The following is a 26,755-nucleotide window of genomic DNA, read 5'->3' as shown; positions in this document are numbered from 1 at the left end:
AGTATTATGCCATGATTGCTTAATAATCACAAAGAGGAGGAGGAGAAGGGAAAACACCTCAATAATGTCAGGAAGACAAAACTAAATTAATTACCAAACCCAACATCAAGAATAGAACATAATTACATTTATATGGCTCTTAATATAAAAGCAGTAAGATATATAAAACATCATGTCTTTCTTTGCCCCCACCCCCCCGCCAAAAAAAAAGACTGATATGAAATCTAGTCATGAGGAAACAATAGACAAATTAAGATTATATAACATTCTTTCAAATTAGCCTGACTTCTTCAAAAATATATGTTGGGCTAGGGGTGTAGCTCATTAGTAGAGCCCTTGTCTAGTATGCATAAGGTCCTGGGTTCAATCCCTAGCATTGCAAAATAGTGGAGGGGAGGGGATAAGAAAAAGAGAGAAATACATAAAAAGTATAGGGACACTATTCTAGATTAAAACAGTATAGGAATGCTATTCTACAGAAACCATAAAAAAGTGTAGAGACAATGTTTCAGATTAAAACAAATTAAAAATAATAAACTAATGTGTAATCTCTGGCTACTCATAGATTCTATTTGGATCAATTAAATATGAACTAAGCATACCCAAGAATGAATATTATCATATGAATGTTAAATCTTGAGAGTGATAATGGTGTACTTGTTCATAAGAACAGTAATGCCTACAATTAACTTGCAAATGTCCAGAAAAAAAGCATCTAAATAGGGGAGATAAAACAAAGGTGAGCAAAGAATTTTAAGGTACATAGCTATTCACTGCTTTGTTCTTTCAACTTCTCTGCAATTTTAAACATGTTAAAAAGAATTAGTTTGGGAGAATTAAAAATTTTAAAAATAATAAAATGGTAATATTGCATATATTTAATAGAGATATGTTTTATAAGTTCAAATACATGTTGCAAAACTACTTACTTTATTTGAGGTTGTAAGCAGGAAAGCCCTTTGCAGATTTTCCTTTTCAGCCAAACACAACTGCAGTCTGCCAATCTCTTCTTTGAAATGAGTAATCATACTTTCTTTGTTTCCATCTAAATTCTTTAAAGTCTGGACCTCTGATACAAGCTTGGTATTTTCTATTTCTGTATTCTTCAAATGCACCTTTAACAGTGTTTGGAAATGTCAAGAATATTCTATCCAGTTACATAACTAAAGTTAGTCAAAGTTTAAAATGTCATTATTTATCTCTAATTTGAAAATAACTGAAGGAAGGGAGTAGGAATCAGGAGACCCATATTCTACCAAATGATTACCTAAGAATATAAGAACATATTAAAAGCAGAACATGGTTTTTCCAAAGTTATTTTCCATAGACATTAATTATAAGGTCTAACTACATTATCTCCAAAGACTTTTCCTTTGATTTAATGATTTTAGCATTTTTTTCCTAATGTAAATGGATTTTGTTATTCTTTTTGGAAAATGCTATGAAGACATACAATATGAAGACATGACCAAATTCTGAAAGCTAGAAAGGGTATTTTCAAAAACAACATTTTGAAGCAATTCAATGTTTTACATGTAAAAAGCCCTTATGTCATTTACTTCCCATGTATCTAAAACCATATTTCCTTATCGATGCAACTATGCTAATTCTTCCATGAACTTTGATGCTGATTTTCTCATAACAGATGTACAAATCAAATTCAGTAATGGGAACTATACTGAGTATGGATACATACTGTCCACAAGCAAGATTATCTTGGTTAAGTGTTCCAGAAAGAAATTATTTCTTGCATTTCACTCTTTAAATGTTTCTGAATTTAAAGGAGTAATTCCTGTTCATAGGATCAAATGTGACTCCTGGTTCCCTGAAGGAGTCAATAGTCTACACCTTTGCAATACCACCTTTAAAACTCTTTAATTTTCACAATCATCAGCTCATAAATGTGACTTAACATGAAGCTAACAATTAAGAATGTTCTTAAAATTCCTCATCCAAAACTTGCTTTCAGAAATGCTTATTAGCTAAAGTCTTGATTAACACCCACAATATTGACAATTAAGCTAACTATACTAACATCACAGGAATGCCTAAAAAAGAAAAATCTTCATAAAGTGAAGATTCATAAGCAGTGAGGATATTTCGGTAAAATGACAATCTCTGAAGATTATTTCAAAGGCCAAACCATAAAATATGATTATCAGTGAAATGAATTAATACTCTCCCTAAGGTATACAAGTTCTTAAAATACGAAAACACTTGGTTATATAAATTCTAATAAACAAGTATCTGACTATCATTAAAACTTTTTGACTTATTACACAGTACCTGCTAAGTATCTAAAATACCAGCAAGCTAATTCCCTAAACACTAACTTTTAGGAGCAATACACATTGTGATAGTTAGTGACTTCCTCCTTGCTTCCTCCCCTTCTTGGATTACTCAACTGAGGGAACTTGGCTACCTTTTGTAAGGACATTCAAGCAACCTCTGGAGAGGTCACTTAGAACTGAGGGGCCTCTTGCCAAAAGTTAAGTGTACCAGAAAAAAATAAATGAGTTAAGTGTACCACAAAAAAATAAATTATTTCTTGCATTTCACTCTGTAGAATGAAATATAGATTTCATTCTACATCATGGAAGCAGATCCTCGGTGTCAAACAAGCCAACCTGACAGCAACATCTGTAACATCCTGACTTTCAGAACTATTCAATAATGTTGCTTCTAACTTCCTGACCCACAGCCTATTGGGGTAATTTGTTACAAATCAATGAACAATAGAAATGAAAAGAATAAAATACCTTATAAAGTTCCTTCTCATCCTTTTCTGTCTTCAGTTGACATTCAAGTTGTTCTCTTTCATGTTGTACCTTCCTGAGTTTGTCTTTTAAACTGCGTTAAGACAAAACAACATGAATGTAAAAACAAAAATTTTATTAAAACATTGAAGTTTTTTTTATATCATCAGAAATACCTGTCCAATTCAGTTTCTTTTTCAATTGCTTTATGAGTCACTGACACAATATCTTCCTCAAGCTGCAGAGCTTTAGATGTCGCATCACTGTATCTCTTCTTAAACTCTTCATTTTCCATTTTTAAACTTTGTGATACTTCAATAAGACCCTTAGAAATAACAACAAAGTATGTGACAAAAAGCATCAGTAAATTTGCCTTTAAGAAATCTTTTTTTTTTCTTTTTCTTTTAAAGGGGGTTAGGGATTCATTATGTCAGTCTAGGTTAGGCTCAAGAGATCTTTCAGTCTCAGCCTTTTCAGTAGCAGGGACTATAGGCACAAACCTCCACACAAAGGTTTGCTTCTGGTTTTAGTTTTTTGTTTTGTTTTTTAGGGGAAAGCAGTACAAAGGATCCAGGCAAGGGCTTTGCACATGCTAGGCAAATGCTCTACTATTGAGCTACATGTTTTTATAATTTTAGCCCCACGTTTTTCCCCTCTAAAATTTAGGCCAAGACTTATAAACTAATAAACTAAATGTGAAATTGTAAATATACTTAAATTTTCATATACTAAACTATTTACATATCAATTACTAATAATATTTCTCGCCTTCAGACTTTTCATGCACCCTATTTGTTTATTTCACTTCACCACGGGACAGGCAATAAAATGAAATAAAAATTATTAGTCACTTTTTGTTTTTCAGATTTTACTTTTCCTTGTTACCCCAATGATAGGTTTCATATGAAACTATCAGTGTTAACACCCACTTCTAATATATATTACACCAAGCGATATCAAAGTACTGTAATAAATGCCTAAAGCAATATTTCTAATGTTCCTGCCAGAGTGACTCAGAAGCCTATATATTCAAAGATAAAACAAATGTAAAAGAAATTATTGCAGTATGTAGATCTGCCATTGTTTTATCTCGAAAGGGGAGGGAAGATGGCGGCGAGGGGAGTGCATTGCCCCGGTGACATCATATTTCTTTTATTTTTGTTCAAAGCAAATGTTTGCCTTACTGAATTTCCAATAGTATCCAAAAATTGTTATGCAAAATTAAATGTTTTTCTATTGTTTCCAAGTCCATAACACTAAAGTAAGCAAAAACATTTATTCCTCTGTCATAGTTTTTGTTGATATACTATGAGCCTTATAAAATTTGACACATTTTTAGTACTTGTCTTATTGGTTTCTAAAGACAGCCGGGGAGGTTTCTAAATACTTTTGCACATTTTTTATTTTTATTTTACCAAATTCTCTCTTGGTGCTACAGATCTGATCCAGGTATTTCTTCCTGGGACAAAGACTAGTTTGTCTAGAAGCAAAGACTAATTGCTAATTCTGTAAGTAATAAATGCTCTATATTGAGTAAACAGCACTCTTAAAAAAATTCATAACCAACTGAATGCAAAACAAATTAATACTTTAATCATAAGCTTGTTAACTTTATAGTAGATCACACATTAATTCAGACAATAACTTGAGACTCTCAAGACTCTTTCTCTAGTACCCATAAAGGCACACCTGATAGCTTCTAAGCATCCAAGCCTATTTTTAAATGACATGAATGATGAAGTAGGGATTATTCTTTACACCTACACTTTTCATGTCTAAGCTAAGTATCAGTATCTAAGAGGCTAAATAATCCTTAGCATGGAAAATTTCAAATAAAAATCATGCTTTCCTTTACAAAACATAACTTTAAAACAAAATTTATAACACAATCTTTGAAAAACAACTGAAATTTGTGATATTCATTTAGTTACCATTTGTAAACCAGTCCAAAGGGATATTATAGTTCTAAAATTAAAAGAGAAAATTTCAACAGATAATTAAGTCTATGACATTGTACATCAAGATAGGCTCCCAAAAACTGGGGCCAAGGGAGATAAAGAGATCTGGACATTTAAGATTCATGCAGAGGATTTCTCCCATTCTCTCAACTGAAAATAACTGTGGCCACAAGTTACAATTACACTATTACAATTTTCCATGAGTCATAACCTTATCTCTCTCAAATATGAACAACCAGATATACTGTGACCTACTCATGTTTGTAGCAAAATACACACTAGAAGTATTTAGAATTAAAAAAGCATATTTATTCCCACGTTTTTTAAAAACGAGAATATTTACAGGAAAATCTGTAGTCAGTTTTTAAATTAAATCTTATTCATTTGGTTTAAACTGGATTTTCTCAAACACCCTACATCTTCTCCAGCTCCTTAAATTCACCAGACAAAAATATGAATGACAATATACAAGTAAGTCTTTATGACACTAACAATAATAGGAAAAATAAACAAATAAAAATAATAGCTATATAATTACTTATTTCATTAACATTTTCTTCATAAGCACAATCTGTTTAAGTTGCTTTTGCGTTTTTTCTTTTCCTGGTTTCTTTAAAATAATTTGAGTGAAATTATAAAATTTATTTTTGGCTATCCAAGATCTCTGAATTTAAAGATCTTTAAAGATAAATATTCATATAACCTCTTCAGTACTAAACTTCAAATTTACCTTGAGAAAACTTTATACTTTTATTCAAACAGCAACAGCAGTAAAAAATAAAAATCACCAAGAAAATCATTTATAAATAACTAAAATGAGTTACCAAGAATAACTATAGGCCATAGTCCAAGAGAATAAAGTTTAAATAGCATAAAATGTAACGAGGTCTATCTTTCACTCATTAACTATCAAAAATCTGCTATCAAATGCACAAATCTGAATATATTCCACATACAAGCAATTTTTTTTTAACATTAGGGTTCGTGTATGTTTTTTGTAAGGAAGGGAATAAGTAGAAAATGTAGGGAAGTACAACTTTCCTTATATTAAGTTGTCTTTTAATGAAACTGAATGACAACTACTCAACAGTCTTATGAAATAAACTATAAAAATGCCTCATCTTTACAACTCAGTATTTATACAAAAATTATGATTTGGCTCAAAAGTAAATAAATATATTTTAGAAGCAATGTTAAAAATCTCTTTATTACTTAAGAGTTAAGGTTTGGATATGAGGTGTCAAGCTCTTGTTAATGCAGGAATGTTCAGAGGTGAAGTGATTATAGTAAGGAGAGCTGTAAGCTCATCTGTCCTTCCTAGTTTGAATGGACTGTGTGGTAACTATAGGAAGGTGGGATGTGGCTGGTGCAGGTGGATCACAGGGGCTTCCCTTGGTAGGGTTCACCTTCCCTTCTGCCTCCCAACCACCGTGTCCTGAGCAGTTCCCTGTGCCATGCCCTTTTGCCACTTATGTGTTGCCTAGCCTGGGCCCAGAGCAATGGAGTTGCCCCATCATGGATTAAACTTCTGGTACCCTGAACCAAAATAAACTTTTACATGTCTAAGTTGTTCTTATTAGGTGTTTTAGTCACAGCAATGAAAAGCTAACTAATATTCTTAGCAAAGCTGAAACAAAATTAAAGTAATTGGCTTTAAAGAAATTTATTGGTAGATGACTATTAAAAGTAAGGCTTTGGGTCGTCTTTGTTCCATGACAATTGGTAAAGGAGACAGAAATTCAATGAGATCCTAACTTCAAACTTGATTTTTGGTAATTCCATACACAGGTTGAGTATTCCTTATCTAAAACGCCTGAGAACAGAAGGATTTGGGGATTTCAGATTTTTTTACATTTTGGAATATCTGCTTATAAGAAATGAAATATACTGGGAATAGAACCCAATTCTAAACATGAAATTTGCTTTTTTTCATGTATACCTTGTATATATAGCTTGAAGGTAATTTTATGCAATACTTTTGTGCATTTTGACTACAACTGTTACGTAAGCTTGGGTATGGAAAATTTCCCTTTGTGGCATCATATTTTGAATTTTGGAGCATTCCTAATATCAAATTTTTGGACTGAGGATGCTCAGCCTGTACTAAATAAATACTGCAAACTCCCTCTGTCCAAAAGTGAGTACCTAATGCAAATAACAATGCTGGTTTTATTGAAAGTTACTGTGTGGGAGATGCTATGCTACATGCCTATGCACATTCTTAATATACATGATCTAAGAATTAGGAACATTCCTGATGCTCACTTAAGCTCACTTAACATTTGAGAAAACTGAACCAAAGCAATAGCTTTATCAAAGATTACACAACTAGTAAATAATAGAACTAAGAATAATTTTGACTTTCTAATATCCTGAAACAAAAAATTTTCCAAAACAGTTAATTGAACATTTAATTTTAATGATTAAGGTACTGAAATTCTGGTAATTTAATTTTTTTTATTGTTTGCTTTTGTTTATATGAGATGGGATCTTGCTATGCTGCCCTGGATGGCCTTAAATAACTCAACTTCTGGAGACTACACAGAGATACCATACCATTAGGCCAGACTTAGTAATCTGATTTTTATCTAGTCTTTTTTTTTTTTTTTCTTTTATTTCTTGCTGTAATGGGCACTGAACACCAAGGGCACTCTCTAGCACTGAGCTACATCTCCAGCCCTTTTTCTTTCTTATTTTGAGACAAGGTCTCACTAAGTTGTTCAGCCTGACCTCAAACTTGCAATCCTCCTGCCTCAGCCTCCCAAGGCACTGGAATCATAGGCAGATACCATCAATCCCACTGATTTTTAACTAGTGTCGGTACAATTCTTCTAAATAGTGTTATTAACAAATAGATGAACTTTTAATTGTAAGATACTATCAAAGATATTTCCCACGTCCAAACTGCTAATTTCAAACTATTTCATTTGTGCTGTGGCAGAGATTTCTGGTTGTCTACTAAATTACAAACTCACTTCAGCCACAGTAATACATACTTTGTCCAATCACATTTTTCCTTCCTGCTTCTTGTGTAATTTTGGTCATCTAAATTCTCATCAGTATAATATCAATAAAGTGATACTATATTATTACTTCTACATCTATAACTCAAACTATCAAACATGACATGGCTAATATCTCTTTCTTTTTTTCAACCAGCTGGAACCAGGATATGCCAGTAAACAAGTTTCTATCATAAAGATGTAAATATCTAGGAGTCTGAGGTATGGCAGTGGAATGATATGAAAGGTATGGAGTGCCCTGGGTAATTATATAAATCTGCCCCACAGACTTAAATGACTCACAACATAGATCGTTATAGGGAAAAAATGATTTTTGTTTTATACTGTTCAGTTTGTCTTCACGCTAATTCACTGTTAATCCCCGACTAATGTTTAAATTGACCTTCATTTTGATATGGTACCACTAAGAAAAATTAAATGTTCTACATAATAATAAATGAACTATATGCCACTGATCACATCCAAATACAACTGCTATTTTAAATTACTTGAAATATCTGATTCATGAACAGAAAATATAGTAACTAAATATTAACCAAAAATATGGAAATTAAGAAGCTAGTTCAAATATTCTAGGATACTATATATACTTAGGCAATTAGAAATAACCAACTCAAAGGACAACATTCAAAATGGCAGAATATCTCAAATACAAATAAACAAATTAGTCTGTAAAAGATTTGCCTCCAAAATCAAGAATAAAATACTATTAAAAAGAAAAAAAATACTGATCCATGCTAAAACATGGCTGAACCTTGAAATTGTTAAGAAAAAGCAGCTAGAGAAAACAGGTCACACATTTTATATGATCTCATTTGTATGAAAATGTCTAGAAAATGAGAATATGAAGAGACAGAAAAGAGATTAGTAGTTGCCTAGGGTCTGAGAAGTAAATATTAATGGACTCAAGATTTCTTTTGGGATAATGAAAATGTACTAAAATTCAACTGTAGTGATGGTGGCCCAACTCTGTAAATAGATAAAAATCAACCAATTGTACACTTTATTTTCAAAAGTCAAGATAACTGAGGTTAATGTAGGTTATGGCTTTTGGACCCTTGCTTTCTTTTATACCTTCATCAGAATAACCCTGGGTTCAATCTGTGGCACCAAAATAAATAAGTAAATAAGAAGGTAGAAGGGAGATCAACAGAATAGAAGAAAGGGACCAGAGAGTGGGATGAGGGGAGAGAAAATTGAAATACTGGGAAATAATACTGGCCAAACCGTTTTGTTATAGTGTATGTACAAATATGCAACAACATATCCCAACATTACTTTCAACTGTTATACACCAATAAAAAATGTGGGGGGGGGGGGTGAAAAATCTTTTTTTGAACTATATCAATTCATAGTTCAAGACTTCAAAAAATTATAACTAAACTAACTTTGAAAACTCTAATGGGATTATAGCTCTTTTTAATCCCATTTAATAAATAAGATTCAAGGTGGGGATGTAACTCAGAGGTACAGCACCTGCGTAGCATAGACGAGGCCCTAGGTTTGAGTCCCCAAAAGTGCAAAAAAAAAAAAAAAAAAGTTAAAAATAAGAATCAAGGGCTGGGATTGTGGCTCAGCGGTAGAGTATTCGCCTAGCATGGGCGGGACCCGGGTTCGATCCTCAGCACCACATAAAAATAAGGGCACTGCGTTGTGTCCATCTACACCAAAAAAACAAATATTTAAAAAATAAATAAATAAGAATCAATTGAATACTGTTATTTGTCTGAGGCTCAGTGTCAATCTTTCAATTTTCAAATATGTCACTCCAAAATATAAATAAGAGCACAATGAATAATGAACTGCTGATTTTCCAGATATCTATAATAAACACAAAGGTGGGGTTAAAAAAAAAAAAGATTCACTAATACAATGGAATATTATTTGGCAATGAATGGAATAAATTACTGATATATATAACAACATTAAAGAAATCTTAAAAATATTATGCCAAATGAAAGAATCAAGTCTTTTTACAAAAGGCCCCATATTCTATGATTCCCTTTGTATGAAATATAGTAGTTGTCTGGGACTAGGGGAAAGGATGGGGAGGTATTTGGAGAAAGACTGCAAATAGGTACAACCTTTCTTTATGGGGTGATAAATATGTCATAAACTTAGATATGATAAATGCTTGCATAATTTTGTAAATATACTAAAACCCACTGAATTATACTCTCTAAAGTAGTAAGCTTTATAGTATATAAATTACATCACAATAAACCTGTTTGTTAAAACATCAATTAGATCTATTCCCACCTTCAGCCCTCAGAAAAGCAGTGGTTAAGAGCACTGAATAGAGCCATGCTACTAACCCTCTACAACTTACTAACCCTGAGACCATGGGCAGGTTAAGTAGCCTTTCTATGCTTCCTCTGTAAAATCCAGTTAACAGTATTTTCATCATAAAATTGAGTTAACATATAAAACTCAGATCATTACCTGGCTTTTACTAAGTATTATAACTTATTTTTATTAATCAGACTTTTATAAGAGAGGAAGAAAAACTCCACAATTAAAGACTAGAAATGAATGCAAAACTGGATCTTAATAATGAAAGTTAATTTTAAATCTAGATTGTACATGAATAATGGGATGCATACCACAATAAACTAAGGGAAATACAATTTATAATTTCTTAATTTATAACCATTATATAACTTGAATTTTAATCTACTTTATAATCCTACTTATTTTCTATAAGTCAATTACATAATATAATTGCAAAAACAAATATAGTTGAAACCAATTTGTTTTGATTTTAACATATCCAATTCTTAATTTCAAAATATAAAGATTTTAAGTTCAATTTAATTAGTTTTAATTATTATAATTTTCTCTCCTATGGTGTTCTATAGTGGTATAATCTTTTATCAATACAATAAGAGATTAAAGATTTTGTTTATAAATAATTATAAACACGTAACTTACTTTCAGTATTTGTCAACTATTAAATGGGTAATAATCGAATCCTACTATATTTTATAAAGTAATCAATTTCTTCTATTGTGAAGACACCAAAGATCTCTACTGATCGCATTCTTACATGGCAAAATTTTAAAGAAACTATAAATGATACATGATAAGCATGCCTGTAATTCCAGGGGCTGACGAGGCTGAGGAAGGAGGATTGCGAGTTCAAAGCCAGCCTCAGCAAAGAGAAAGGTGTAAGCAACTCAATGAGACTCTGTCTCTACATAAAATACAAAACAGGGCTGGGGATGTGGCTCAGTGGTCAAGTGCCCCTGAGTTCAATTCCCAGGGGCACATGACCACTGAGCCACATCCCTAGTACCAAAAAAAAAAAAAAAGTTTACTCAGTACTTCAAAGAGAAGATGTACAGAACTATTAGGATTTTTATTATTATTTTTTTTTATAATTTAATCCATAGAATAGATTTAAAACAAGTGTCAAGGAATGTCATGAATTTTATAAGTCACCCAACCGGGACAAGTTTGAAAGGTTCTAAGATGTTCTAGCTCCCCAGCATGCATATTTGAAAGAGGATATAATTTTGGAGGTAAAAAGCAAATTCATAAAAATTAGAAGTCCCTTGACTTCTGGTATCAAAGAGGAACTCTTTCTCATAGCAAGTACATTATTTTGTCACCACAACAACAGCCAAAATATACGTTTCCATAACTTAAGACTTTTTTTTTAACATTACACTGTATTATATTTTTAGAATCTAGGGAAAATGCTATGAATTCCATTCATGTTGGACAACACTTTACATGGTCTTTCCTTCATGATTCTCTGGTTCATCATTACAAAAAAGAGTAAAATAATAATAGTTGCTTATCCTAAGGGAGAACCTTCTATATTTCAGGTACCATTCTAGGTTCTTTTATCACCACTTTCTATAATATAGGGTTTGATTAAAACATCACAAGTACTTTCTACAGCATATGCCCCAATGCAAGAATACCAGCAGAGTAGTTTCTTCCAAGATTAGTAAAAGTCATTAAGATTTAAGAGTTGCCATTAAAACTTCTGGTGAACACCTCTTCTGGACATCAAGGTCATAATCTCCTACAAGTTTTGCTTCATTAATCCTCTGATCTCAGCCTATCATTTTCTCAAACTCAGTCTACTTAAGCTTTATCTGTAGTATTTATCACCATCTATCACCTAAACCGAGAGAGCCTAAGACTACCTAAATCTATTAATACTCAACTGAACTAAAGGCAATGTCTAATATAACATTAGTAATTTCAAATTTTAAAGACCTATCATTCTGCCATGCCTACTCTCTCAATCATCCTTACTTTCCTTGGATTTCAAGGTGATCAGTCTCAAAAACCTCAAAGATCACAAAAATCAATCAGGGCTCGATAGCTTAAGATATGCTGAAATGGACCTTTTTCAAGGGACATCTATAAGACCTCCAATCCACTGGCTAATAATAGAGTATGTGTGTGGGAACGTGGCGGGGGGGGGGGGGGCGGGGGGCTGGCATTCCACTTTAGAAAACAGCCAACTAATAGGCAAAACATGTAAAGAATGGAGAATAAAGAGTAATAACTATACAAATAGCAAGGCTATTTACAAGAAAAGAGTAAAAAAAGAATTAGCTAAAGGTCCTGATAATAAACATAGGCACATTTATGTAATTTTTACTCTACTTTAATATTTGATATACCTGCTTTGAAGTTCAAATGAAAGAAGTTCTCTAACCAAATAGAAAACTCTATGTCATATGGTCAGCTGAAGCAAAATGTTCACCAAAAGTATAATTGGAGGAGTAACTTTTTAACTAAAATGGCTAACAAGGACAGAAAGACTTCACATTCATAAAGAAATTTACAAATGTACATGTTATTTGATATGCTTACCCTCTACCTCAAAAGAGTAGTCCACAAAAAAACTAGGATAAACTAAGGGAAATTTTTTCATAATTTAGCTTTTACAAAACATCACCTTTGGGCTGGGCTTGTAACTCAATAGTAGAGCACCCGCCTAGCACTTGCAAGGTACTAGGTTCAATCCTCAGCACCACATAAAAATAAATAAAATAAAGGTACTGTGTCCAACTACAACTGAAAAAAAAAAAAAAAATATATATATATATATACATATATATATATATATATATATATATTTTTTTTTTTTTTAAATCACTGTATTCAGGTATGGAATATATAACTACTCTGCTGGAGTATAAATATTAGAATCACTGCACAAATGGTTCAATTAACAATTACAGGGGCTAGAGCTGTAGCTTAGTGGTAAAGTGCCTGCTTTGCATGTGTGAGGCACTGGGTTCAATCCTCAACACCACATAGAGATAAAAAAAGATACTGTGTGTTCATCTACAACTAAAAAAATTTTTTTTAAATTACAAAGCAATTACTCTAGTATTTCTTAGAATGGTGGAACATACCCTTCCTTTAGGGAGTAATAATTCAACCCTGTCTATAGACAAAGTGAGCTATAGATTTATCTATAGTCTATAGACAAATTAGCTAAAGTGAAATTGTGGTACGTATAATAAAAATCTGATAGTTTTATCAGAACTAATAACTTTTCTTATGAAAATATGGAATTAATGACTGATAGAGTGACTTTTTTTTGTTTTTTTGGTACCAGGGATTGAACTCAGGGGCACATCCCCAGCCCTATTTTGTGTTTTATTTAGAGACAGGATCTCACTGAGTTGCTTAGCACCTCGCTTTTGTTGAGATGGCTTTGACTAGTGATCCTCCTGCCTCAGCCAGCTGAGCCACTAGGATTATAGGGGTGTGCCAGCGCACATGGCAACCTTCTCTTTAATCCTTTTTTTTTTTTCCTTCAGTTTCTAACTCAAATCCATTTGTATCTCTGATGAAGCTACACCATTTTCTACTTATACTTCTGTTTCTTTGCTCAAGTAATGCCAATTCTTACTAGGTGTTTTTTGTTTGTTTGTTTTGGTATCAGGAATTGAACCCAGGGGCACTTAACCACTGAGCCACATCCCCAGCCCTTTTTATTTTGAGACAGGGCCTTGCTATTGTTGGTTAAGGCTTTGCTGAGTTGCTGAACCTTTGAACTTGTGATCCTCCTGCCTCAGCCTCCTGAGCCACTGGGATTACAGGCATGGGCCACCATGCCTGGCTTAATTGTTTTTAAGGATACCTGTATCATATTTCCCAGATTAAGAATTTCAAAATTTTGCCTAAGACAACATCTTAATTCACTAAATTCTTCTCTAAGAAGTAATTTTAATTTCTTTAGTCTGTCTTTCCTTCTAAAGTGTTGTTCCTCACTGTACTTTCAATACCTTCTCCCCGATTAAAAAAAAAAAATCTACCGATTATTCTAGAATTACATGTAAAACATCTGGAAATAGTTGTCAGGGACTACCTCATCAAGCTTGATACCAAAAGTCTAGAAGTATTTTAATTATCTTCAAACATAAAAGAAGCTATTTTTGCCATAGCTCAATAGGAACTGACCTGACCTATTCTTTTATAAATGTCTTTTTAAGCACTATTTTTTTTTTCAATAACTGGTTTTCACTTTTATTGATTCAGTTCTTTAAATAGGTTGATTTCAGGCAACGTACCATCAACTCCACTCGGTTACATAGCATACAACTAACCTTTTGCTCTGCTTGCAGGTGCTCACATCTTTCCTTCTCATTGTTAAGTTCTCTTTCCATTCTTCCAACTTGTTCTCGAAGTTGTACTGTTTCTTTTTCCAAAACAGCAATCAGCTTTATTAATTCTTCTTTTTCTTTCATGGTTTTCTCAATCTTCAACTACAAAATAAAAAATGCAAATAAATTGTTTTTCTTACTCCTAAACTATTAATGCAAATTTACTTTTCCATTTAAAACAGTGAAGAAATTCACAGAACAAAATTTTGTAGTCTACCTATTCATATCATTCAGCTAGTTACATGAATCATAAATTTAAACTTTCTTTTGGTTGGGCAAAGAAGAAAATACATACATAAAAGAATACATGAAGTTCCCTCCTACCTATTTTTCAAATCAACACTGAAAATAAGACATACTGAATTTTCTAAGTAATTTAATTACTCAGCTTTCTTATCCAGAGCAATAATCAAACATATCCCGAAGAAAATTTGTACCTCTTCATGAATGCAAACCTATGAGAAATCTCAATCTATTAAGAACTTACTGTATGTTACAAAAGGCCTCCATCTAGGGATTACCATTAAAATTTTGGTTCTTAAAATAAAGCACCAAACAATAAACTGTGCATGCACATGTGTGCACACGCATGCGCATGCACATGCTTTTATTTGGCTAAATTAAACCAATCTTTATAAATAAAAATGTAAATTTTAAGACAAAAACAGACTGTAACAACTCATTAAAAATATAACTTATTTTTATGAGAATACAAATAGTTCAGGAAAATCTGAACTCCAGTATTCAAAAATATATATTTTTAATTGTGGACCTAAAATGGTAGTAAATAAAATGATTAGTATTTCTCTTACAGCAAGAATTCATTCCTTTTAACCAAAGAACAGAAACTTAGAGGGAATACTCCACAAGAGGGATTACACATTTAGGTGGTAAAATATTTTCCTCCCAATACATCTTTTTTTTTTTTTTAATATTTATTTATTAGTTTTAGGTAGACACAATGTATTTATTTTACATTTATGTGGTGCTGAGGATCCAACCCAGTGCCTCATGCATGCGAGGCCAGCACTCTACCACTGAGCCACAATCCAGCCCCCCCAATACATCTTAAAATTAAATTTTCCAGGGTAATAGAATCAAAGTGATTAACTATAAAATGGCTCTTATGAAAGTTGAATAGCTGAAAACTTTTTGAATGACCCGTCTACCTATACCAATAGACCAAATAAAAATGCCAGGAAAAATATTTTCAAAAGGGAAAAGTTTATTTAGTCATGAAATGTATTTTATGCTTTATCTATTTAAAAAAGAAATTGTGATAATTACAATCAATGATATTCAATTAATTCAAGAGAAAATTAGGATCAAATCTATGATTCTAATAGTTAACAGTATTAATAACTTAGCATAATATCTGGCTCAAAACTTACTGGCAAAATAAAAATATATCTTGATGTACTAAAACAGAACATTAATTAGCAGAAAACCACTCCCCCCTCCATGATTTATCTAACTTTATGAAGTTTAATAAAGTTTACACATATAATTTTTAAATTTAGATAAAAAATGAATAAAAATCTAATTTCTGCTCGACAATATATATTATGCAATCTTTCAAGCACATAGAATAAGATTTTACAATGAACTCCTTTTATACAATTCACTATATTAATATTTTGCAATGTATATTTTCTCTTTGTATACTTAAGATTATTTATATAAATTTTTATTTCTTCCTTTTTCTTATTAAATCATTTGAAACAAAATTGGCAATACTTAACTCTTAAGTACCTCATCCTATGATGAGGGTAGTCTCTTTTTCAACAACTATTACTATAGCTATAAAAAATAATATTGTCTCATCCAATAGGTAGGCAATAATCAAACATCCTTTACTGTCCCCCAAATTGTCTCTCTTTTAGCCTATTATCCAATTCAGCTTCACACACTACAGGATTATGTCTCAATCACCTTGAATGTCACTGGGTCCCAAATGTTTCACAGTTGTATTGAAGTATTAGACAAAATCACCCAAAATTTTAATGAATGTGGAAATTAAAAGATTTGTCAAAAGATGGTCAGGAAATCATCTCAGAAATAGTTACTTAAGAGAGCAATTTAAATTTTCTTTATAAATGTACACTTTGTAGAAGGGAAGAAAGAAGTGAAATAAATCTGTGCTATTTCCCAATTTACATGAAGAAAAAGCACAGGCAAAATGTGAATGCCAAAATGCCTACCGCTTTTGTGTTGGAGCGCCTGGAATCAGGGTGGTCTAAGTGGTATTCAAAAAATTGCAGTATAAATGCTAATAGCATTCTTCTTAAGAGCTAGGTTTGTTTCAGCATCTTTGACTAGCATTCAAATACCAGGCTAAAAACCTTGATCATCAGGCAGTTGTCACCACAAAATGTTCTAGTCACCCTATAAAAGTTACATTTCTTTATTCAAGATAAGAGAGGAATTTCTGGAAAAAGGAAAGACATGGGAGAATTCACAATAAAAAATGATTCGTTCCTTCTAACCTTCTAACTATCTAAAAATATAACTTCTTTTCCCCCCTGTAATCTCAGTTCTTTAACATAAATAAAGTAAAATCAAAGACATAAAATGTTTAAGAAGATCCATAGGACTATAATGAAAAAACAAAGACCTGTAATAGATAAAATATGAATGTAAATTAACAAAAAGTACATACTGAGCCAATCAGAAAAACTATTTTTCTTATTACAACAAAGGACACTAAGTTCAAAACAACTAAGTATAGCAGTCTACTTGGGGGGGCATAGGATAAAGACACCAGAAAACGTGATCTTACAATGAAAAAATGTTATTTTATGTTCTCTTTCAATGACTACTAAAATTTAAGATATACAACAATATTATACAGCCAATGACATAACTACATTATTCAATTTTTTAAAAGAAGACCTTTTACCCTTTCTTTATAAATTATGGTTAATCCAGGTTTATTCATTTTGATCAGATGTTCAAGAAAAAGAATAACTAAAAATACTCAACCTAAATTAAAAGACTGAGGATGCTTTCCTAATTCACTACCATACTAGAGAAAAAAACATGTTCATGGTAAAACAAAACAAAATCCACATCTAATTGCAGTTAAGATTTATCATTTTATTCCAGTATCCCAACCAACTTCATCCCTCAAATCTATACTATTTAACAATCAACAGTTTGGCTACCATGAAAGAAAAATGGTTACAACAAGTAAACATAAAGAAAGTTTTAGGTCTAAATTCTCTCAATAAAGATTTACTACAGTACCTATTATGCATAAAATACTGTTAGACCATGGGGACAGCTCTGCCACAATAGAACCAAGAAATAAAGATTGTTCTTTTAAAAAGACATTCTTAAGTTTATTATTTTAGTTAAAAAAAAAAAAAAAAAAAACCACTTGATTTTTATGAATACTCTTGCATAACGTGAAAGTTCTTAAAATGTCAGCTAACATGAGTTCTTAGCTCCATGTTGATACCAACCTCAAGAAGGCCAGCTTTTGTGGTCACTACCAACATGTCAGAATTTCCCTCATCTTCCATAGTAAGCAACTCTTCAACTGGAGAGGAAGCTCGAAACTGGAAAGGTGTACTTGCTCCACGAATTTCACCCTTATGGGTAACATAACAGAACTGATAAAATTCTCCATCATCATTTGGAAGGTAATATCCTAAGAGGTATTTAACAAACAAAAAGACAAAAATTATTAAACCTGCTATTATAAAATACTACCTTCAATTTACTTTAACAATACTTGCCATCTCTCCTTTCCTCCCCTTTTCTTAGCACCTATCTGGGATATTTCTTTTCCTCCTGTTTTTCCACAAATCTGTCAAAATGAGACTTTTCCTTCTTCCTCAAACATACCCAAATTTTTCATCTCTTAGACCTAAATTTATAATCCCAGACTATGACCTCCTAACTTTGTCCTTTCACTAGGGCAAAACCAACTCATCTGAGAGGGGGAAATATGTACTTTTCAAAGGAAAGAGACTGAAGGCAAGGAAAGACCCATGATGAAAATCTAAGAAAGACTGCAAGTGGGCACAGGAATATGTAAGGAAATTTTCCTTCAAGTTGACATTCATTATATGGAAAAAGGAAATAACTAAAGCAATATGCTGCACATGTGAACTGTGTAAAGGAAATAAGATGGTGAGGACCAGTGGTGCAGGACAATAAAAAGCTTGGAACCACACAGATCTACTCATATTCATACAAAACATACACCATACATCTCAAGAGTTCCTATGTATCTACAGATAATTATTTATACCATTTAGCTACTATATGACAAATAAAATGTGTTCAATATTTGTGCCTTTCTTTATTCAACTGTCACTCTACCTTTTAATTGTTGCTTGACTTCCTAACTCAAAATTGTTTACTTCATCTCCAAATATCACACAGAATTTTTTACAATAAAGAAAACTTCAATAGTATATTCTGAATTACTATTCACTATCTACATGCTTTACCTCCTACATCAGATCTCAAAAACTACAGACACACAGATGCATACATTTGTGCACACACTCTCCCAGAGCAGATGCATATTTATTTATATATGTATATATTATAAATAAATTCTAGAATTAAATGTCTAAAAAGGAAACATTCTATAATTGTGAATAAACAAAATGAATAAATTCAACCAATATGTAGCTCAAATTTTAATTACTATGTCTGCTATTCTTTCATGTCTTAAAATTTTCAGACTCATTATTATGACATCTATATCACCTGATTTCATTTTTTTTTTTTTTTAGTTATACATAGACACAATATCTTCATTTTGTTTGTTATTTTTTTGTGCTGCTGAGGATCAAACCCAGTGCCTCACATGTGCGAGGCAAGTGCTCTGCCACTGAGGTACAACCCAGCCCTGACATTATGCTTTTAAAATTTCACCCTCCTAATATCTACTGCTGAATTTAATCATCCATAGCAGAAAAAGTTTCCAAATAGCCACAGCCTTATTTAAAAAGTTTAACAGAAAATAAAAATAGTCTGATAAATTAGTATTATCACTTAAAAATTCTACAAACTAGATATTCAAGGTCTCATACTTTAAAAAAAAATCTCATTCATAAGCTGCTAAAAATATGGTTCAAATGCCATTTGAATTACATACAATTATTCAGAGCTGCAATTTAGAGTTATTTTTCTAAAAACTTGTTATCTGATTAGTATTGCTGAAAATTAAACAGAAAAAAGTAAAAGCCAAATTCTGAGTTAGTCTTGCTAATCATTGTCTTAATTAGCACTCAATTTGATTTCAATAAATGAATAAAGGTCCATTTAGGAAAACAATCACATTAAAGTATTTCTTGTTAATTGTCTGGAGTTTTGCATTTCAGAATTTTAAAGATTCATCCACAAAATCAGTGCAGTGATTCTGGACTGTGCTTAAAACATCTCTTAATTCTAACAGTCTGTGTGACTGAGTTATCCCATGACTCTACCCCTACAACTTCCTTATAAAACTAAGAAATAAAAAGCTTTCTAGGTAGGAAGAAGCTTTTACTTCTGGATATCAAAATTAAAAATAAAAATTAACACTTATACAACTTACTTTAATATTTATGCTTGGCTCCCAAAAAATTTTAAGGTATAAATAGAAATAAATTGAATACTTTCTTTAAACACATCTAAACTTTTCACTTGTCACTAATATTGCATTAGTCAACAGAACCGATTCAGTATATTAACAACTTATTTTTTAAGAAAAATACAAATCACAATAAAAATTACTGGAGGGAGATTGAGGTAAGAGAATCCAAAGTTCAAAGCCAACCTCAGCAACTTAGGGAGACCCTAGTCTCAAAATAAAAGGGGTGTGGCTCAGTGGTTAAAGCAACCCTGCATTCAATTCCTGGTACTAAAGACTAGAAATAAACCCATACCTTTAAAGAAAAAAATATAAATATAAAATAAAACAAAATCAGTTCCAATACACATACTTAAATTTGACCATCTTTAAAAAGGCTTGGTATTAAAAGATAAACTCTGCATGTTATTTATGTGTCTTGTTCTGCAATGAGGTGAGGTGGTGCTTGGACTAAAACCCAGGGCTTCATACATACTAAGCATGCACTCTGCCACTGAGCTATACCTCCAGGTCAAAAAACACATCTACAAGACCCTAAATCCTTACCCATATTACACTACAAATTACATCCTCTGAATATTTCTTTTTTTGGCATAGAACACAAGGGAAATTTTTGTATACATGCAAACTCCATGTGGTCACACTGCCAATTCAGACAAATATACAAACATACATACAAATAAAAAAGAAAAAAATTTAAATATTTGTTTATTTTTGATACCAGGGATTTAACCCAGGGGCATTTAACTACTGAGTCACATCCCCTGCCCTTTTTGAGACAGCGTCTTGCTAAATTCCTGAAGCTGGCTTTGAACTTGCAATCTTCCTGTCTCAGCCTCTGGAATTTCTGAGATTATAGGCCTGCGCCACCATGCTTGGCTGAAATTTTTTTTTTAAACATAGGCCACCAAAATCCAATGCTGAGGATATAAAACAGCATTCATTGCTAGTGGGAATGCAAGATGATAAAATCACTATGGAAGATAGTTTGTCAATTTCTCACAAAACTGAACATAAGGTACCATTACCATATCATCCAGAAATCACATTCCTTGGGTATTTACAGAAATGAACTGGAAACTTATACCCACACAAAACCTACACAAAAATGTTTATAAAGTTTTATTAATAAATGCCAAACCTTGGATTAGGCAAGGTGTTCCTTCATTAGATTAAATGGATAAACAAAAAACAGATGGGAATACAGGTCTGTGGTCGAGTGCATGTTCTACAATGCCTAAGGCCCCGTGTTCAATTTCTAGCACAGCAGAGGGACTTGGGGGTGGGGGGACAGGGAAAGGATTGTGATACATCCATACAGTGGAGTATTATTCAGACATTTAAAATAAAGAAAGGCCTAGGGGAACTTTAAATGCATGCTGCTAAGTGAAAGAAGTGGATGTGAAAAACTACACATTCCAATTACATCACATTTGTAAAGGTCAAAATTACAGAGAAAAATCAGTGATTGCCAGGAGTTTGCAGGGAAGGAAGGAGATGAATATGTCAAACAAGTGGATTTGGGGAGCAGTAAAACCCTGTATGATATTGCAACAGTAAATATGAGTCTTTACTCCTCAAAATCTATAGAATAGATATTACAGAGTGAGCCTTAATGTAAACTATAAACTTAATAATAAGCAAAAGGTTATAAGATATAAGGGAACTCTGTACTTTTTGCTCATTTTTTGCTATAAGCTCAAACCTGTTCCAAAAGAGAAGACATTTTAAATTTAAAAGTAAATTAAACTATCTGATTATCTGAAGCTAACTATTTAAAAGTCTGCTTTGCACATGTCACCAAATCCAAGTCAGATACTGCCTAATACTAAATAGTACATTTTAATTTAGATAAGACCATATAATTAAATGTTAACAATATTTGTTGAAAATTTACCTCTACGCCAGTGACTCTTCTACATATCAGAAGCACCTGTTGAACTTCTAACAGTTCTAAAACCCAGGCCATACTCCAATCAAGTCCCAATCTTTAAAGGTGTAATTTAAGAATCTGCATGTCTTGAACATGCAATCCCCCCGGTGATTCCAAAGTTCAGTTAAGTGTGGAAACCACTGTACCAAAGCTAAAAGCATAGGGTCCAAGTTATGCTGCACTTAAAACAAATAGATGCTCTCTCTCTCAACAAAAAAGCATTACAATTTTATTTTTACTAACATCTATCATTAAATTTTAGCATGTTCTTTGATCATTAATATAGGCAAGAAGCCACAAAGAATTATCACTATCTGTAATTTCTATTACTAATATTATTTTTACTACTGTAATTAGATTTTTTGACAGAGGTTAATATCACATGATCACTGTTACTAGTATCAGTGCTATCTTACTTTGAATTATGGCAATTATTAAATCTGCCAGAACATCTTGTTAACATATAAATTTTAAAGCACACATTAACATATTACAAATTTGGGGGCTAAGGTTTTGGCTAAGCGGTAGGGTGCTCGCCGAGCACATGTGAGGCGCTGGGTTCAATCCTCAGCACCACTAAAAAATAAATAAAATAAAAGTATTGTGTCCAACTACAACTAAAAAATATACATATATTTTTTTAAAAAATCACAAAATTTGATCCTATAACACTTTAACTATACTTAAATATACTCAGTTTTCTTAGCAATTCTACGCACTTTATTTCATATGCATAAAATATTATGATAGAGTCCATAAGCTTCACAAGACCAAAAAGAGTCCATGGTATATAAAAGGCTAAGAACTTACTTTAATACAACCCATAGTCAGTACAATTATAAAACAAAATCACTCTGCAAAAATTCTGTGATGTACTTCTAAATAAGAGTATTTTCTCACTTTTAAAATTACAGACAAAACAAATAACAAAATTATTATTTTAATCATTTTAAAGTATACACTTAAGTGATAAGTAATTCATGGTGTAAAATCCATGCCACTGTCCATCCCAGAACTCTTCATCTTGCAAAACTGAAACTCTCTATCTATTAAATAATAACTCTATATTCCTGTCTTTCATTATATCCCTATCATTCACTATGCCCTGGTAATCACCATTTTAGTGTCTTATCTCTTTGAGTCTGTCCACTCTATAAATGGAATCATACAGTATTTGCTTTTTGATGACTAGCTGATTTGATTTAGCATAATGTCCTCAAGATTCATCCAACTTGTGGCATAGGACAGAATTATCTGAATAAGAGTATTAAAAATCTGTATGTGATGCCAAACTAAGAATAAATTATTTATTTATTTATATCCATTTTATAGGAACCTTCACATGTTAGAATCCTATTAACCATCTTGGTGGTTTCCATCTAGATTACTTTCCTTACTCGAATTTGCTACATTCTTTTTTTTTTTAAGCAAGGCCACTTTTAATTAAAATTGCACATATTAATGAGACACCATGTGATGTGTGGACGTGTGCCTACACTATGTAATTAGGTTAAATGTATCTATCCCCTCAAATATCCCTTCATAGCCAAAACATTCAACATTCTTTTTTCTTGCTTTTGAGAAATATAGTACATATTCGTCATCTATAGTTTCACTACTTGCAGTAACAAAACAGAACTTCTTACTCTCATTTACCTGCAACTTAGTACCCACTAATCAAATTCTTCCCATGTCGCCCACCCCTAATACTAGCAATGGTATTGTTTTCTTGTCCAAAAAAAAAAAAAAAATTCAAAAGTTATAGAAAGAAATCCACTGTCTTCAATTAAATGATAATAAAAATTTCTAAATGTCTGTTAAAATATCATGTAGCTTATACTTGATATTTACACTATTATGACTTCTGCTAACAAAGACACTAGTTTAACTCTGGTACCCAGACATGCCTGAACAGATCATTATAACGGGGTACAATTTTTTAACGGTAATAGGACATTTGGTCTTGTCAAGTTCTACAGTTCTCAGTCCTTACCTTGAAATGTCAGTACACAGTTGACTGTTGATCCTTCTACATAATGTTCAGGCATAGGGGACCATAAAAATGTATAATAATCACGAGCGGTACTCCACCCAACCTAAAGAGGGATAACAAAAAGAAGGAATATAAATAAACAGTTTCATATTATTCAGGTATCTCAAAGGATTTTTTTCCATATACTAAAGTTAAAACATGCATTTAATGTTTACAAATCACAAATATTTTAAAAAGCATGTCTGTTTTGTTTTTTATTAGGCCAAAGCCCAATGCTATAAAAACCTACACAGAGTAAGTATCAGAGTTTCTACCATGTATTCAAATCAATTTGCTATCTAATTTCTCAAGGGTGATCTATAAATGCACATGATCAAATACAAAAAGTTCTATTTTGCTTTAAATCTGAGGTAACTAAAAAGAGGATTTTTAAAAAACTGAATTCTTTTAGACCTTAAAATTTAAGTTTCTCATTTTTTCTTAGTCACCCTCCCTTCCAATTGAATCCACTAGCTAACTTCACTAATCTCTCATTTTTGGCAAGTCTTGCCTGTAAGGAATTTATAAATTTGTAGGAGGGCTTTTCACATTAAGATGTTTACATATACAAATAAACCACTATATCATTTAATGCTAAAATATTTCAATTTAAAACACAAATATATATCTCAATCTGTATTGTGCTGGTAAATTATACTGTGTTAAGTACTGTACTTTAGAGATGCTTAGAATAGGTACTTGATATTCATTTCTTCATAATATTATAAAAATTATACTTTTACCATAGATTTAGAATATATATGTTCTATGATTCTGACTGCTCTAAGTTTACAAACAACAGAATATTGAAGCCGAGTATGCCATTTATTTGTGAGAACATACAAAACTGTTAACTTTGATTATGTAAATCTGATTCAAATAATATCAGACAGCAATAACCTATACAGTTCACTCAATGTTTGGGGGATTTGTGGGGTTTTTTTTTTTTTTTTTTTTGGCTTACTATTATCATCTTCATTATACAAACCAAGAAACAAGTAAATGGCTACTAAAAGGCAGGCCGAATTGGAAACTAACATTCAAGCTCTTCACCACCAAAACACTACTCTCTCCAGGCAGAATAGAACATATCTTCATACTTTCTGAAACTCCACCTCCTTCCTTCCAACACTACTGCTATGACTATAATAATTCCTAAAGAAAAACAATTGACAAAAAAAAAAACAAAAGAAACAAGGAAAAGAGGGAAAGCTCCATTCCTAACTGTCCCCCATGAGAAGAAAAACAAAGGGGAAATGAGATCTTTTACCAGATGAGGAAAAGATGTAAAAAGGAAATAACATCAACAAAGTAGCGTCGACAAGATAGCAGAATAGGTGGCCAAGACCTTGTTCTCCCACAGAGATATCAACTTAACAACAATATACAGTCCTTTGTGAGAACTCCGAAAACCAGCTGTAGTACACTCAGGCAAGCTCAAAGTCAAGAACAGCTGCACTGTAAAGTGTAAGAAGAGCAACTTCATAACAACCACAATAGCCCTTCCTGTAAGCTGGCACAATTTAGCAAGATGGGGAAAAGATCCCAGTTTGCAGTTTCTCCCTTGAGAGGAAAAGAACACCACAATATGCACCCAACGTTCTGGCTTTTCAGTGGACTGTTCAGGTTTCTGTCTTGCTTAACATGGCACTGACAGAGAACTAGAATATTTGAGTTGCTTGGCACTGTGAAGAACAAAGGACTGCTCAACAGCTTTTTACAGCACCAGAGAACTGCAGTATCACAGACAGACACCAGAGGGAGAAAGTACAAACACCTGAATGAGGAATCTGCAAACATCCCAGTCTGAGAAATTAATATGCAAACACCCAGTGAAAACACATCCAAATAAAAGGCTTAAGGGGCCCCCAGAACCTAGACAGGTCATTTGGTGAAGGTCATCCTTGTACAGAGCTAGTCTGGAAAGGTTGAGATAGATGGGTACTTTATCAAATGCGCGCGCACACACACACACACACAAACAGAAAAAAATAATAAGGCCAAAAGAAATAAGTCTTGAGAAAATAACAGTAAAGAAACAGAGATTAGTAACCTGACAAGGAATTCAAAATAATCATCTTAAAGAAGCTTAGCACACTATCAGAGAACAATATAATTAACTAAACAAAAATGATGAAAACATATGAATGAGCATATGAATAAAGAAAGAAAAACTAAAAAGAATCAAATAAATTGTGGATTTAAAAAATCCAAAAGAAGACTTCAACAGCTGACTTAAACACAATTAGGAATCAGCAAACTCAAGAGGTCATTTGAAATTACTGAATCAAGAAACAACAACAAAAAAGAAAAAAAAAAGGGAAAAAAGTAATACCTAAGGGACTTATGAGAAACCATCAAGTAGATAATATACTCATTATCAAAGTTTCAGATAGAAAACCAGGGGTGTGGAAAAACGTATTAGTAAAAATGATAGCTGAAAACTTCCCGAACATGAAAAAAAGAGATGAGTACAGTGGCACATGACTCTCATCCCAGCTACTCCAGAGGCTGAGATGGAGAATTGAAAGACCAAGCAAGGCCAGTCTGGGCAACTTTGGGAGACCTTGTCTCAAAATAAAAAGGGCCAGAAATATAGCTCAGTGGTGAGCAGCCCCTGGGTGCAATTCCCAGTACAAACATCAAAAATAAAGTAAAAAAACAAATCTGAAAAAGGAAATGAACACCAAATTCAAGAAGCTCAAAGTATCCCAACTACGAAAAACCCAAAGAAGTTCACACCAAGATACATTATCATCAAACTGTCAGTAAAATAAAATCTTGATATGAGAAAAGTGACACATCACAAAGGAAGCTTT

At 32.4% G+C, this 26,755-nt stretch overlaps 1 protein-coding gene across 3 annotated transcripts in view; it reads right to left on the bottom strand.

The window, feature by feature from the left end:
• Tax1bp1 (Tax1 binding protein 1) overlaps window positions 1-26,755 on the bottom strand; it is a 69,567-nt gene that overhangs the window by 30,193 nt on the left and 12,619 nt on the right. For all 3 annotated transcript variants that reach the window (XM_046425999.2, XM_046426001.2, XM_058573139.1), the window contains 6 exons: window positions 23,898-24,000; window positions 17,843-18,030; window positions 14,322-14,480; window positions 2,933-3,081; window positions 2,760-2,850; window positions 930-1,115 (listed from right to left, as the gene is read on the bottom strand). In XM_046425999.2, the coding sequence (XP_046281955.1) occupies window positions 930-1,115; window positions 2,760-2,850; window positions 2,933-3,081; window positions 14,322-14,480; window positions 17,843-18,030; window positions 23,898-24,000 (876 nt within the window). The remainder of the gene's footprint in view (window positions 1-929; window positions 1,116-2,759; window positions 2,851-2,932; window positions 3,082-14,321; window positions 14,481-17,842; window positions 18,031-23,897; window positions 24,001-26,755) is intronic.

The sequence above is a fragment of the Marmota monax genome, unplaced genomic scaffold, assembly GCF_021218885.2.
Source record: "Marmota monax isolate L192 unplaced genomic scaffold, Marmota_monax_Labrador192_F-V1.1 WCK01_AAM20220418_F8-fsc00133, whole genome shotgun sequence".
NCBI lineage: Eukaryota > Metazoa > Chordata > Mammalia > Rodentia > Sciuridae > Marmota > Marmota monax.
The sequence above is the reverse complement of the archived record's forward strand: the minus strand, read 5'-3'. Positions and strand labels throughout refer to the sequence as shown.